Below are 12,637 nucleotides of genomic sequence, written 5' to 3' on the forward strand. Positions count from 1 at the left end.
TTTGTCACAAAGTCTTGCTACGTAAGGTACCAGCCATTCTCTGGACATGATGGGTTCACACAGCAGCTTGCTCATCTCATCTGAGAGATGAAATTAGCACTGCCACCCTAACTGCCTAGGTCAGTCATTTTACAGGCAGATCACAATTCCACTTGGGGAATGTAGAAAATATAATAATAAAATTCAAGCAAAAGCTATTATGTAACAGATGGCAAATTGCAACACGAGGCAAACAAGCCTCCAAAAGGAGTATTTCAGTCGTCTGCAGCATCCTTAGGGGAGTCTCCAACACTGATTAGATCAGAAAAGACTTGCACAAGGTTGGCAAGGATCTCCATTTCACATAGTGAGACTGAGGCACAAAGCAGGGGGTTTGCTTCCAGCTATGCCACAGGTGGAGTGTTAAGAGAAAACCCAGAAGAACCTGTCTAACCACCTGTTCTGTGATTCTCTGCCTCAGGAAGGTATCCAGCTCTCCCTTCCCTGCCCTCTGAAAGTGTTCCCAACCTAAGGGTCAAATAGCCCAGTCTCTCTATACTAAAAGCAGAGACACCACGTGGCTCACACCCAACAGCCACACTTGCATCACTTGCTGATGATGTTGGTTTTCTCCCATCTTCTGCTCTTTCTTACTCTGCTCCTCCAGTAACAGCCAATCCCACTTTACAGGGAATTTCAGTACCAGTTACAGCTCAGTAATACCTGGGATTATGAATCATGCCTGTACATCTGAGCTGTCAGCAGATCTGGGCAGGTCATTTTCCAGAAGGAAAAAACATGGAGGCAGTTTTCACAGCTGGAATTCCCATCTCATCTGAAGCCAATGCAGCAATCCAGTTCCTGCCTCACCCTACGTGGATTCAGAAATTGTTTTGTCTTATGTCAAACATGCTGCTTGCAAAAGCCTCTGACTGTTCCTGGTGAAGGGCTCTCCTGGATCCAAAGTTCTCTGCTTCTAGGATTTGTACAAGGAGAACAGCACACCCCGAGCATCTTACCAGTGTTTTCTTTGTGTTCCTAATTGCTCTGTAACACATGGAGATCTCCCAACCACTGCTGGATCCTCACCTTCATTCCATCTCTCACTGCACTTACAGAATTCCTTCACCATCCCAAAGTACAAAACAACTGGTTTTAGAGCACAGGAGGTGAAGACCTGCAGTAATTCAGTCACACAAGTAGGGCAGAGGGCTGACAGCCAGTTACCCACACAGCCCCACGCCTGCTTCCCAGGTAGAATTTTAGCCTGTGCTCCCTTGAAACCTGCCATAATACAGCAAAAAGTGGTGCATGTGCAAGGAGAGCCAAAGTCCCTGCCCAGCTTTCCCTGCAGGGCCATGGCACTGTGCTGCCTGCAGGGAGCCAGGCAATGTTCCTGGCAAGCCTCCACATTCACACCCATCTGCAATCTCTGCCTCTCTGCCCCTCTCACAGGTATCACAGTGAGGGACACACTTGAACCAGACTTACAAGGCACACAGCAGGACCTCAAGAGTGCAGAGGAGTGTTCTGCTACCAAGAGGCAAGCACATTTCATAGCTGGAAGTTGGAACACCACTCAGTATTTATGCATTCCCAGCACATCCTTTGGTCCATTTCACTGTTCAAAACAAACAGCCCTTCCCCTCCGTGGGATCAGCCTGACAGATCCATCACTGCTCCATGAGCTGGAGGAGAAGCCTGGCCATCCTGCATTCTTTCCACACACTGTGCTATCTCTATCCTTCCCCCTCCTCCCCCACAACAGACCTGATGCTGATGGATAAATGTGCAGATTCATGGCTGAGCACAGGCACAGTGCCAAGTCCCTTCTGCAAAACACAAACCTCCACCCACCCTGCACGACCCTACCCCCCCTGCCACAGCCTCAGGTTGCTCAGCTAAACTCTCTCCTCCAGAAGCAAACACTTCAGCAAAATTTCCACCCTACTGAATGTCCACAGTCACGACAAGAAAGTCCTTCAGGGTCTGATCTCAGAGCAGTGCCTGGGGAAGCTGAAGCTGTGCCCTGGCTCCATGATGCAAGCAGGGTCCCACAGCAAAGCCACAACCTGCCCCTTTCCTGTTGCTGTGGCTCAGGTCCCTCTGGTGGAGTTGCACCCAGGAGGGTCCCAGCAAGTGGGTTTGGGGCCCTACAAGCACGTGCCCATCACCTGAGCCAAAGCACAAAGTTTCCTGTGTGGGCATTCTCTGGAGACATTCCAAACCCACCTGGACACGTTTCTGTGTGACCTGCTCTAGGGGATCCTGCTCTGGCAGGAGGGTTGGATCAAATGATCTTTTGAGGTCCCTTCCAATCCCAACCATCCTATGATTCTGGGAGGTAAGCTGAGAGGTTTGGGAGGGACACAGTCTTCCCCTGCAATTTAATAGCTACTAAAAAAATGACAACCAAATGAAGTCTCACTATTCTGTCTGCTCCCAGCTCCTGCTTTATCCCATGTAAGCACCCTCACCTCACCTGCAACTGCCCTCACATTTCTCCTGAGAAGTAAGAGGGAAACTAACATCAATCCCTCCATCTTTCAGAGCCTCAGAAAGGTGAAGTAAAATGACTGAGCCACACAGAGCCAGAAATCAGCTCTGAGCTTCCCAAAACCCAAAGATGCCACACCCAAATACTTCCTTTCATGACAGGGTTCACTCTACACTAGAAGAACCTAAGCTAGAACTTAGAGCTAAATAACAGAAGACAAAGAGGGGAGGAGGGAAGAATATGCCACTTCACACCAGTTTCCATCTATCCACTGATCCAGATACATTTCCAACTCCATGCACATGGGGTCCACAAGCAGACAAGGAGAGGTTCTCACATCACGCACCCAAACAGCACAGCAGCTGCTGCAGAAGAAGGAAAGGAACCACTAACCACCCCTCCTCCCTCTGTTGTCTCTCACTGAGCTTCTGAAGACTGAAAGTATAAATGTTCAGAACTGGTTTCCTTGTATCTCTAGCAGAAACAAGTCACCAAGAAATCTTTACAGAGGGAGGGGAAGCACCAAGTTTCTGCTTGTCCCTGACCAAGAGAGAGAGGGAAGGGACCAAGCAGACTCACATGTCCCCAACATAAGATGGACATGGAGCTCCTGGAGAGGGTCCAGGGAAGGGACATGAAGATGATCCAAGGGCTGGAGCAGCTCTGCTCTGGAGCCAGGCTGGCAGAGTTGGGGTGTTCAGCCTGGAGAAGAGAAGGTTCCAGGGAAACCTTAGGGCACCTTCCAGTGCCTGAAGGGGCTCCAGGAAAGCTGGGAAGGAACTTAGGACAAGGGCAGGGAGTGAGAGGACAACAGGGAATGGATGAAAACTGGCAGAGGGGAGATTTAGGTTGGACATCAGGAGGAAATTCTTGAGTGTGAGGGTGGTGAGACCCTGGAACAGGTTGCCCAGGGAAGTTGTGGCTGCCCCATCCCTGGCAGTGTTGAAGGGCAGGTTGGATGGGGCTTGGAGCAACCTGGGCTGGTGGGAGGTGTCCCTGCCCATGCAGGGGGGTTGGATCTAGATGATCCTTAAAGTCTCTTCCAACCCAAACCATTCTATGGTTCTACAATTCTACGCTGAAGGGTGTAACTAAAGGGCATTTTTTGCCATGTCCATTTTGGCTGTTATTAGAGGGAGGAGCCTGGAAATCCAGAAGCCATTCTGACAGAAAATGTCAATTCTTTCCCAAGTTTAAAGCTTTATTTTATTTTTTTTTCCCCACAGACCCTATGAAAACGCAGCAGGGAAAAACCCTGCAGGACAGCTGAGAGAACAGAGGAGAAGGAATTCTCCACAGAGATACCCAGTACTCTGCAAGCACATCAGAGATATCAGTTAAATCACTCCTGGCCTCATTTTACAAGCTAAGAGGCTGAGAAAGGGCAATGAATTAAGAATTTATAAAGATGGACAGATAAAAGTTCAGGCAATCTTCACAAAAAAAAAATGAAGAATGGCTTTTTTAGAGATCTGATGAAGTCACTGTTAATAATTTATCCCCTTACAAATTAAGACATTGATAATCAAATGTAATGCCCTTCAGAAATGAAGGGCTTGCCTACACTGCAAGCTACAGGGTATGTATCTCTCTCTCCCCCACACATCTGAGTGTCTCTAGCAAGTTATTTTAAATAACACAACTGCAACCAAACCCTCTCTAGTCACACAATGAAAGTCTTCAGAGAGCACACAGTAATGAGATGAGTCTTGGAAAAGGGGTCTTGGGTTATCTATGCCAGCCCTTCACAGGCCATGCAATCCCTTGTCCTTGGATTTTTGGGGTTCTACAAAACAGAGTTGCCAGCCCACTCCAACTCTAATTATCTACCTAAGTGGAAGGAGGCAGGACATGCACCTCATTAGGATTATGTGGGTATTTATATGGAATTCTCTAACCATGGAATCATAGAATTCATAGAATGGTTTGGGTTGGAAGGGACTTCTAGTCCCAAACCCCTTGCACAGACAGGGACACCTCCCACCAGACTAGGTTGCTCCAAGCCCCATCCAACCTGCCCTTCAGCACTGCCAGGGATGGGGCAGCCACAGCTTCTCTGGGCAACCTGGGCCAGGGTCTCACCACCCTCACACTCAAGAATTTCCTCCTCATGTCTCACATAAATCTCTCCTCTTCCAGTTTTAATCCATATTTCCTTGTCCTCTCCCTCCCTGCCCTTGTCCCAAGTCTCTCTCCAGCTTTCCTGGAGCCTCTTCAGGCACTGGAAGGTGCTCTAAGGTCTCCCTGGAGTCTTCTCCAGGCTGAACAACCCCAACTCTCTCAGCCTGTCTTCACATGAGAGGTGCTCCAGCCCTCAGAGCATCTCCGTGGCCCCTTTCTGGATTCTCTCCAGAGTGCTTTGATCTTGCACTGAAGTTAGGTATCAGATTCTGTGAGCATTTTTACATTCCAGGATGCCTTGACCCCATTTTGGCTTCAGACACCCAACTTGAACACTACCCATCCCTTACTGCAGGATGTGGCAATTGACAAATCAAGCAAAGGAAAAAATAGTAGTAAAGCTGAGCCCATCCTATGATGTACTAACTGCAGAAGACAAAGGAAACCCTCAGGAAAGTAGTGTGTACAAGCCAGAGAAAGCAATTTTACCATGAGTTTTTTCTGAGGGCTGTTTTGTTTTCAAGTTGCTCAGCAGGGAAAACACACATTTTTCCTGGGACATTGCTCAAAATCCTTTCCCACTTCTCCCTGACTTTCACATTGTAACTGGGAGTTACACAAAGCACCTCAGTTCAGGAGGGCAAGCCAGTCCCTGGGAAAGGGACGACCAAGAGAAAAAGGTAATGAAACTGTGTATTCAGATCCTGGAGCTTCCTGCCCCAAATCTGTCAATGAGTCACCAAAGAGTTGGCAGCACTTCAACATCACTAAAGCCAAGACAGCAATTTGCAATGTATCAGAAAGAAACCAGAAATATATCAAACAAGGGGAACAAATACTAAAATGTGCCCACAATGACAACTGGGAGAACTAGAAAACCCAACTGAGGAGCTTGACAGAGTCAAAAAGGCAGAGTGTGAGCCCCAGCACAAGCCCTCCCCAGAACTGTGCTGCAGTTCCCTTGGACCTCTCTGGTTCTGTCACCAGCCTCATTGCAGGACTCCAGGCAATGTGAACTCCCAACAAGCAGCATCTTCCCCAGGCAACAGGAAACAGGTTGGTAGCCAACACACAGGGCTGCTCAGAGACCTAGGTAAGAAATGGTCAGACTGGCCATGCACAAAGAGGATCATTTGGATGTCTCAGGAGACCTAGATTTGATTCTTGGCTCAGCTCCCAGCCAAGCGTGTCCTCTGTAAAACAGGGTGAACAACTTGAGCAAACTAGCTCCATTAGCCCTTGGGTTTCTGCAAAATACTTTCTTCATGACTTCAGCAACTGACTGCTTTGAATTCCCTTTGTTAAGGGCTTTGAGACCTGCCAATGATAAAAGAACAAAGGTTTCTCAACAAGGAAGAAGCCTCTGTAGATGCTCTAGCATCTCAGGTGAGCTCTGTCATTTGCAACATGAAGCAACACTGGTTCTTTATACTGTAAATACAACCAAGTTGTCTAGACTCCCAGCATTAGAATAAACCTGAACAGCTGCATCAAGGTTCTGCTTTGTGTAAAGGAACCATTTAGGACTTGAGAGGACTAAACTTTGCCAGAACAATTTCTTCCCTTCATCTCTGCAGTCCCAGGGCTTGTGGACAAGGTTTTCTGCCCAGAACAAGCCAAGAGCACCACCAGCAAGCAGGGCTCTCACAAGAACAAGTCAACTCCAAAGGACCTGCTCGGATATCAAGACTTCCCTGGCTGACAGCAAGGAGATGGCACACGTGAATCCCTCCTGACTGGTGGATGTTTTATAAGCATGTTTCAACCTTTGAGAGCAACTAAGGACAAGTTAGCTTATGTAAGCACAAGAGCCACTGCCTCGCAGCAGACCAAGCTGCTATTTCAGGAAGCTGTCTCTTCATTTAAAGTTCCTAGCCATCTCATCAGCCTCTTAGTTTTGCACACATAATGCAATGATATCCAGGACTGCAGTTCTCTCCCATTGCTTCTTTCCCCAGTCCAGCACATATCACTGCCTTAAACCATCCCAAGCTCCCTGCACCTCACTAGGTGATCTGCAGGTAGGCAGTGTAATCACTGCTGCAAGACAGGATGAGAAGGCAGACACCAGGAGTTAGCATCCTCTGTCCTCTCCCAACCTTACACCTGGAGCAGGGCAATCCTGCACTTCAAGTGCTTCCAAGCCCCTGAGCTGCAAATCTGACCATGGACACAGAGAGCAAAGCCTTCAGGTGGGAGCTTCCTTGTAGACAAGAATGCTCCTTGAATTACAAGTACACATCAGTATAGTCAGTTCAAGAGTTGGCCCTCCCAGGTTATTTAAGACTTCTCCCTGGGTCAAAGGTATAATATTCTGCTTTATCTTTTTTTCCTCTTAAAACAGCTATTTGTGAGGTGGCAGCATTGGCCAATGACAGCAAATGCAGACCTTTCAGCTAGAGTTAGGTCAACAGAACTTCATCATTTGCCACAGCATCATGAACTACCTTGGTCAAGGTTCTCATGGGTAAGCACTCACATGCCAACATCTACCTACTTACATACCTCCACAATCATGGCTGGCCTGGAATGGCCTACCAAAACAAGTCTCAGAAGAAAACGGATCAGACTGAGCTGCAGGAGAAGCTCTCAGTCCTGCAAATGGCCTCCCTGCCCTCTAGATAACCATGTGTGGACATCAGGGACAGGAGAGGCTATCATTTAGCTCAAGCTCACACAGTCCAACCAAACTCCACACCAAGCCTGTAACTTCCACCCAACCTGCAGCTCCTCTCTCAGTCATGCACACCATCTCCACCTGGAGATCCAGAGCTGAGAAACTCTTCAACAAGCTATTTCAAAGGTGGCTTAGTGGCTTTCACAAAAGTCTGTACAGATTCTGGATTTGCTTATTTTCCAGCTTTTACTTCTGCTACAAGAGTTTTTTACCATCTCCAAAAGAGATCAGTCAGGACACAAATATTGTTCTACTACCTTATAGAGCCACAGTGAATACTCAGGTAAGTGAGCATTTCTGTGCCACCAAAAAGACATAGAATACCTTTTGCAGCTTTAACCAGTGCCAGCCTTTGGCTGTGTATCAAAACTGTTATATGGAATATGAAGTCTTTGATACCTCCTAATTACAATGACATTTAAAGACATGCAGCTGCCCCAGCTCCAAGGGGTCAGCTCTGTGTAAGGGCCAGGGGTGGAGCAGGAGGGAGAAAAACCCATTCCACCAACACAGCACTGTAAAAATGTTATGGCAGGGCTTTTTTAGGCACTGGTGACTGCCAGTCAATAGCATGGGAGGCCTCCTGCCTGCAGGGTATACCTGGGACAGCCCAAACAAACTGACAACATTTCCCAGGAATTTGCCTTTAAATGCAGATGACCACAGAAATGTGGAGCACTGAGGAAGATTTGGTAGCAAAGCTCATTAAACTACTGGATGGGTTGCAAGTTGCTAAACTTTCCCTGACAAGGACAACATAAAGGCATTGTAAAATGTTTGTGGTTTCTCAGTGAATCATGGAGTCCTCCTGGGTATTATACCTCATGGGTATTCAGCTGCTAGAGTGAAACATGGACATGACTGGGTTGTGAGTGGCATGTGTTATGCAGATGAAAAATAAAACCATCCCTAACTCCACCCACTGGATTGCTGATGTAACCATTAAATAAAAGCTATTTTATGAAACCCAGGATTACCTGTTTCCTCGAGAATTATAAACAGCACCTCTCAATTCCTTGATTTTAACTCACTTAGACTTTGTCCCTCCTTGACAAAAAAAAGCTAAATGTTCTGTCCCAATATGATAAATTACAGAATGGCCTAAATTACCATGTAACCAGTATTTAAAGAAGGAAGTAAGGGATGAAAGCTACACTTAGAAAGAGATCAACACTACAGTTACGTAGGAACACCAAGAGTGGAATCTCCTATGTCATCAAGTTTAGTCACCACATCATAACATTAATTTGACTCTTTTGCTGTCCCCACGTCAATCCACAAGAGTATAATTGAATGGCATCTGCTTCTTCAGCCTCCTGCCCTACAGATCATCTCCTACATAATAGCTGCACTGAAAAACTGTCCTCAGGTACAATCTCTACTTGTCACTGAATCACAAGCCCTGCAACTTCTGTCAATGTTTTTTCTATACCAAATATTTTCCAATATATTTTTAAGATTTCCCTGACAAAACAGTATCAGCAAGGGAGTCTGGCCCACAAGGCCTGCAACACATCAGGGTTCAGAAATCTACTGCACCTCATATCTATCTTTTTGGCCCTGAAGTTCATCCAAATACAGAACTTCCACAACATTTTCTGAAATTAAGTCAATGTTCACTATACCTTTCCATTAAAAACCTGCATTTTAAAACCATCTCAAGTTGATCTGCATGGGTGGACTCCCAAAAAGTCCAGCTGTCTCTTGGATCCATACACAGACACCTCTGACCTGTACCAGGCACGTTTCTTGCACTTTGAAAATACATCTAAAACCCAGTGTTACCAGAATGCTGTAGTCCTGGTGGACACTACTCCAACCTGGTGCAAGCAGGCACAACTCAAGTGCTGAGCATGGCCATGGCCTCCAGCTCTGAGACCAAACCACACTACCACACTAATAAGTGCAGCACTCACTAGGTGCTATCTGTATGTTTAGCAGGTTGAAGCTTGTTACCTCTGTCACTTGGCTGATGCTTTCTCTGATCAATTCCTCCCACTCCTCCTCCGTCATGAAGAGCTTCAGTTCATGAAGTTGCAGAACCTTCTGGAGGAGCAAACAGGCCTGGGCCTGAAAGAGAAAGGGGAGAGAAGACATGAAACTCCACACTCTTGAGGGAAGATATTAGCAATGCAAATACCTCACTGAAGCAAAGGGCTAAGCACAGCATCCAGGGAATGCCTGCCCTCACCAACAGGTATGTCACTGTTAGAAAACATTCCCTAGACCCTGACAGGGTGACTCCTCAGAAGACAGGGTGGTGGGTTTTGATGGAATGTCCATATTTACAAGAGAAGGTCAAAGGAGAGGGGAGGGACTGTGCCCCTTCTAGACTTAACGTTGATATCCAAAACACCCTTTAGTAGCTGCAGCCTCCCAAAGTCTTCAGGAAACCCTTTGCATGACTGTACCCTTTACCACACCCTGATGTAGGCACAAATAAATAAAAATAAAAGCTGGCAGGTTAACAAATGCTTCATTTCAAAGAAGCCCTGGATGGAAACTGCTGTTCAGAGCAGGACTCAGCCTTGCCCTAGAGTCAAACTTGCTTGTTAAGTCTCTGTGTTAACAGAGCAATGAAAAAGTAGCCACTGGAAAACCAACAGTCACCCATAAGCTTCTTACAAGTCCTTTTCTCTTCTAGAACTCCTTTTTTCAAGGTTTTCTTAGGTATAAGAAAAACAGAGCAATAGACAAAAGCACATCACAAATGCAGAGATACACTAACAAGGATTAGTGCAAAGAGTTTGGAGGATTTAAACTGTCCTCAGGTACAATCTCTACTTGTCACTGAATCACAAGCCCTGCAACTTCTGTCAATGTTTTTTCTATACCAAATATTTTCCAATATATTTTTAAGATTTCCCTGACAAAACAGTATCAGCAAGGGAGTCTGGCCCACAAGGCCTGCAACACATCAGGGTTCAGAAATCTACTGCACCTCATATCTATCTTTTTGGCCCTGAAGTTCATCCAAATACAGAACTTCCACAACATTTTCTGAAATTAAGTCAATGTTCACTATACCTTTCCATTAAAAACCTGCATTTTAAAACCATCTCAAGTTGATCTGCATGGGTGGACTCCCAAAAAGTCCAGCTGTCTCTTGGATCCATACACAGACACCTCTGACCTGTACCAGGCACGTTTCTTGCACTTTGAAAATACATCTAAAACCCAGTGTTACCAGAATGCTGTAGTCCTGGTGGACACTACTCCAACCTGGTGCAAGCAGGCACAACTCAAGTGCTGAGCATGGCCATGGCCTCCAGCTCTGAGACCAAACACCACACTAATAAGTGCAGCACTCACTAGGTGCTATCTGTATGTTTAGCAGGTTGAAGCTTGTTACCTCTGTCACTTGGCTGATGCTTTCTCTGATCAATTCCTCCCACTCCTCCTCCGTCATGAAGAGCTTCAGTTCATGAAGTTGCAGAACCTTCTGGAGGAGCAAACAGGCCTGGGCCTGAAAGAGAAAGGGGAGAGAAGACATGAAACTCCACACTCTTGAGGGAAGATATTAGCAATGCAAATACCTCACTGAAGCAAAGGGCTAAGCACAGCATCCAGGGAATGCCTGCCCTCACCAACAGGTATGTCACTGTTAGAAAACATTCCCTAGACCCTGACAGGGTGACTCCTCAGAAGACAGGGTGGTGGGTTTTGATGGAATGTCCATATTTACAAGAGAAGGTCAAAGGAGAGGGGAGGGACTGTGCCCCTTCTAGACTTAACGTTGATATCCAAAACACCCTTTAGTAGCTGCAGCCTCCCAAAGTCTTCAGGAAACCCTTTGCATGACTGTACCCTTTACCACACCCTGATGTAGGCACAAATAAATAAAAATAAAAGCTGGCAGGTTAACAAATGCTTCATTTCAAAGAAGCCCTGGATGGAAACTGCTGTTCAGAGCAGGACTCAGCCTTGCCCTAGAGTCAAACTTGCTTGTTAAGTCTCTGTGTTAACAGAGCAATGAAAAAGTAGCCACTGGAAAACCAACAGTCACCCATAAGCTTCTTACAAGTCCTTTTCTCTTCTAGAACTCCTTTTTTCAAGGTTTTCTTAGGTATAAGAAAAACAGAGCAATAGACAAAAGCACATCACAAATGCAGAGATACACTAACAAGGATTAGTGCAAAGAGTTTGGAGGATTTCAAGGGAAAGGTTTAGTAGCAGCGTGGACTTGGTGAGCAAATTCTATCTGCATGTAAGAAAAAATGTTGCCTCTAGCTGCAAAAATTGAATGCAGGTCTAAACACCAAAATCCATTGGGAATTAAATCAAGGGTTAATGTTGTCCAAAGCAAGCAAGGGCTGCCATTTTTTTACCACACGTTGTAACTGGGCCCACCCTAAAGAAAACAACTGAGCAGTTTGTAAAATTCTTTATCAAAGACACCATTGAGATTAAAAGTCTCAGAGGCCTCCAGGAAAAACACAGCCTGGTGACACCCAACCTGCCCTCCAAAGGGTTCAGAGGGTTGGGTGTCATGTTGGTTGACTTCCCTGGGTGCAACAGAAGCAGCCTGCAAAACATGCAGCAGGAGGTTAAAAAATGGCCAGATGGTACCTGCACTTCTACTGCAGCATTTTCAGGGAACAGTTTTCTGAAGAATTTAAAGCAAGGGAAGAGAAGACATCCCTGGATTTCCTGAGAGCAGTGCAACCATCCTGGAGACATTCAAGGTCAGGCTTGATGGGATTCTGAGCAATCTGTTCTAATGTGAGATGTCCCTGCTTATTGTAGGGGGGTTAGACTGGATGACATTTATCAGTCCTTTCCAAACCAATATATTCTATGATTCCACACAACACACTGCAGGCTTCTGGGATGGACAGGACACTGACCAGAGGTCCCCCATTGGATAATTCAAGCACTCGTGTTTGTATTACAACAGAGTAACATCACACATCTATGTAAGCTCACCTGCATCTTGCACCAATGTGGCCAACATGGAGAATTATCCAAACATGCAAGCTCTCAGTCACAAACAGAAATCTGGTCTTTACTTGAGGCACAAAATGCAGCAGAGAATCAATGAGACTACATCAAAAATTTCTGTTGAGTTAATGAGAACACCCTAATGCCACGTTTGAGGCCAGCAAGTTAACAGATTCCTTGTAATCATGGGGAAGCTGTGTTTTACAGAACAAATAATGGCATGTCTGCATGCATGTCCCAAATGTAGTGGAAAGTCACTTCAGTGCAATTACAAAGAGAATGTGACCACTGGAGTAGATTAAAGGCCACAATTCATTCTGAAATGCTGAGGCAGGGTCATAAATCTCAGGGTACTGTCTCTTCTTTGACAGTTATGAAGGCATTCAGACTGAGAAGGGGTGCAAAGCAGAGAGGCCCCCCAA

General features: G+C 46.0%; 1 protein-coding gene across 1 annotated transcript in view; it reads right to left on the reverse strand.

Moving 5' to 3' along the window:
- Positions 1-12,637, reverse strand: part of MYBBP1A (MYB binding protein (P160) 1a) — a 66,889-nt gene that overhangs the window by 6,742 nt on the left and 47,510 nt on the right. Inside the window, exon 24 of the mRNA XM_010006067.1 lies at positions 10,627-10,740. Coding sequence (XP_010004369.1) covers positions 10,627-10,740 — 114 coding nt within the window. The remainder of the gene's footprint in view (positions 1-10,626; positions 10,741-12,637) is intronic.

Source organism: Chaetura pelagica, unplaced genomic scaffold (assembly GCF_000747805.2).
Source record: "Chaetura pelagica isolate M959 unplaced genomic scaffold, ChaPel_1.0 scaffold49, whole genome shotgun sequence".
Classification (NCBI taxonomy): domain Eukaryota; kingdom Metazoa; phylum Chordata; class Aves; order Apodiformes; family Apodidae; genus Chaetura; species Chaetura pelagica.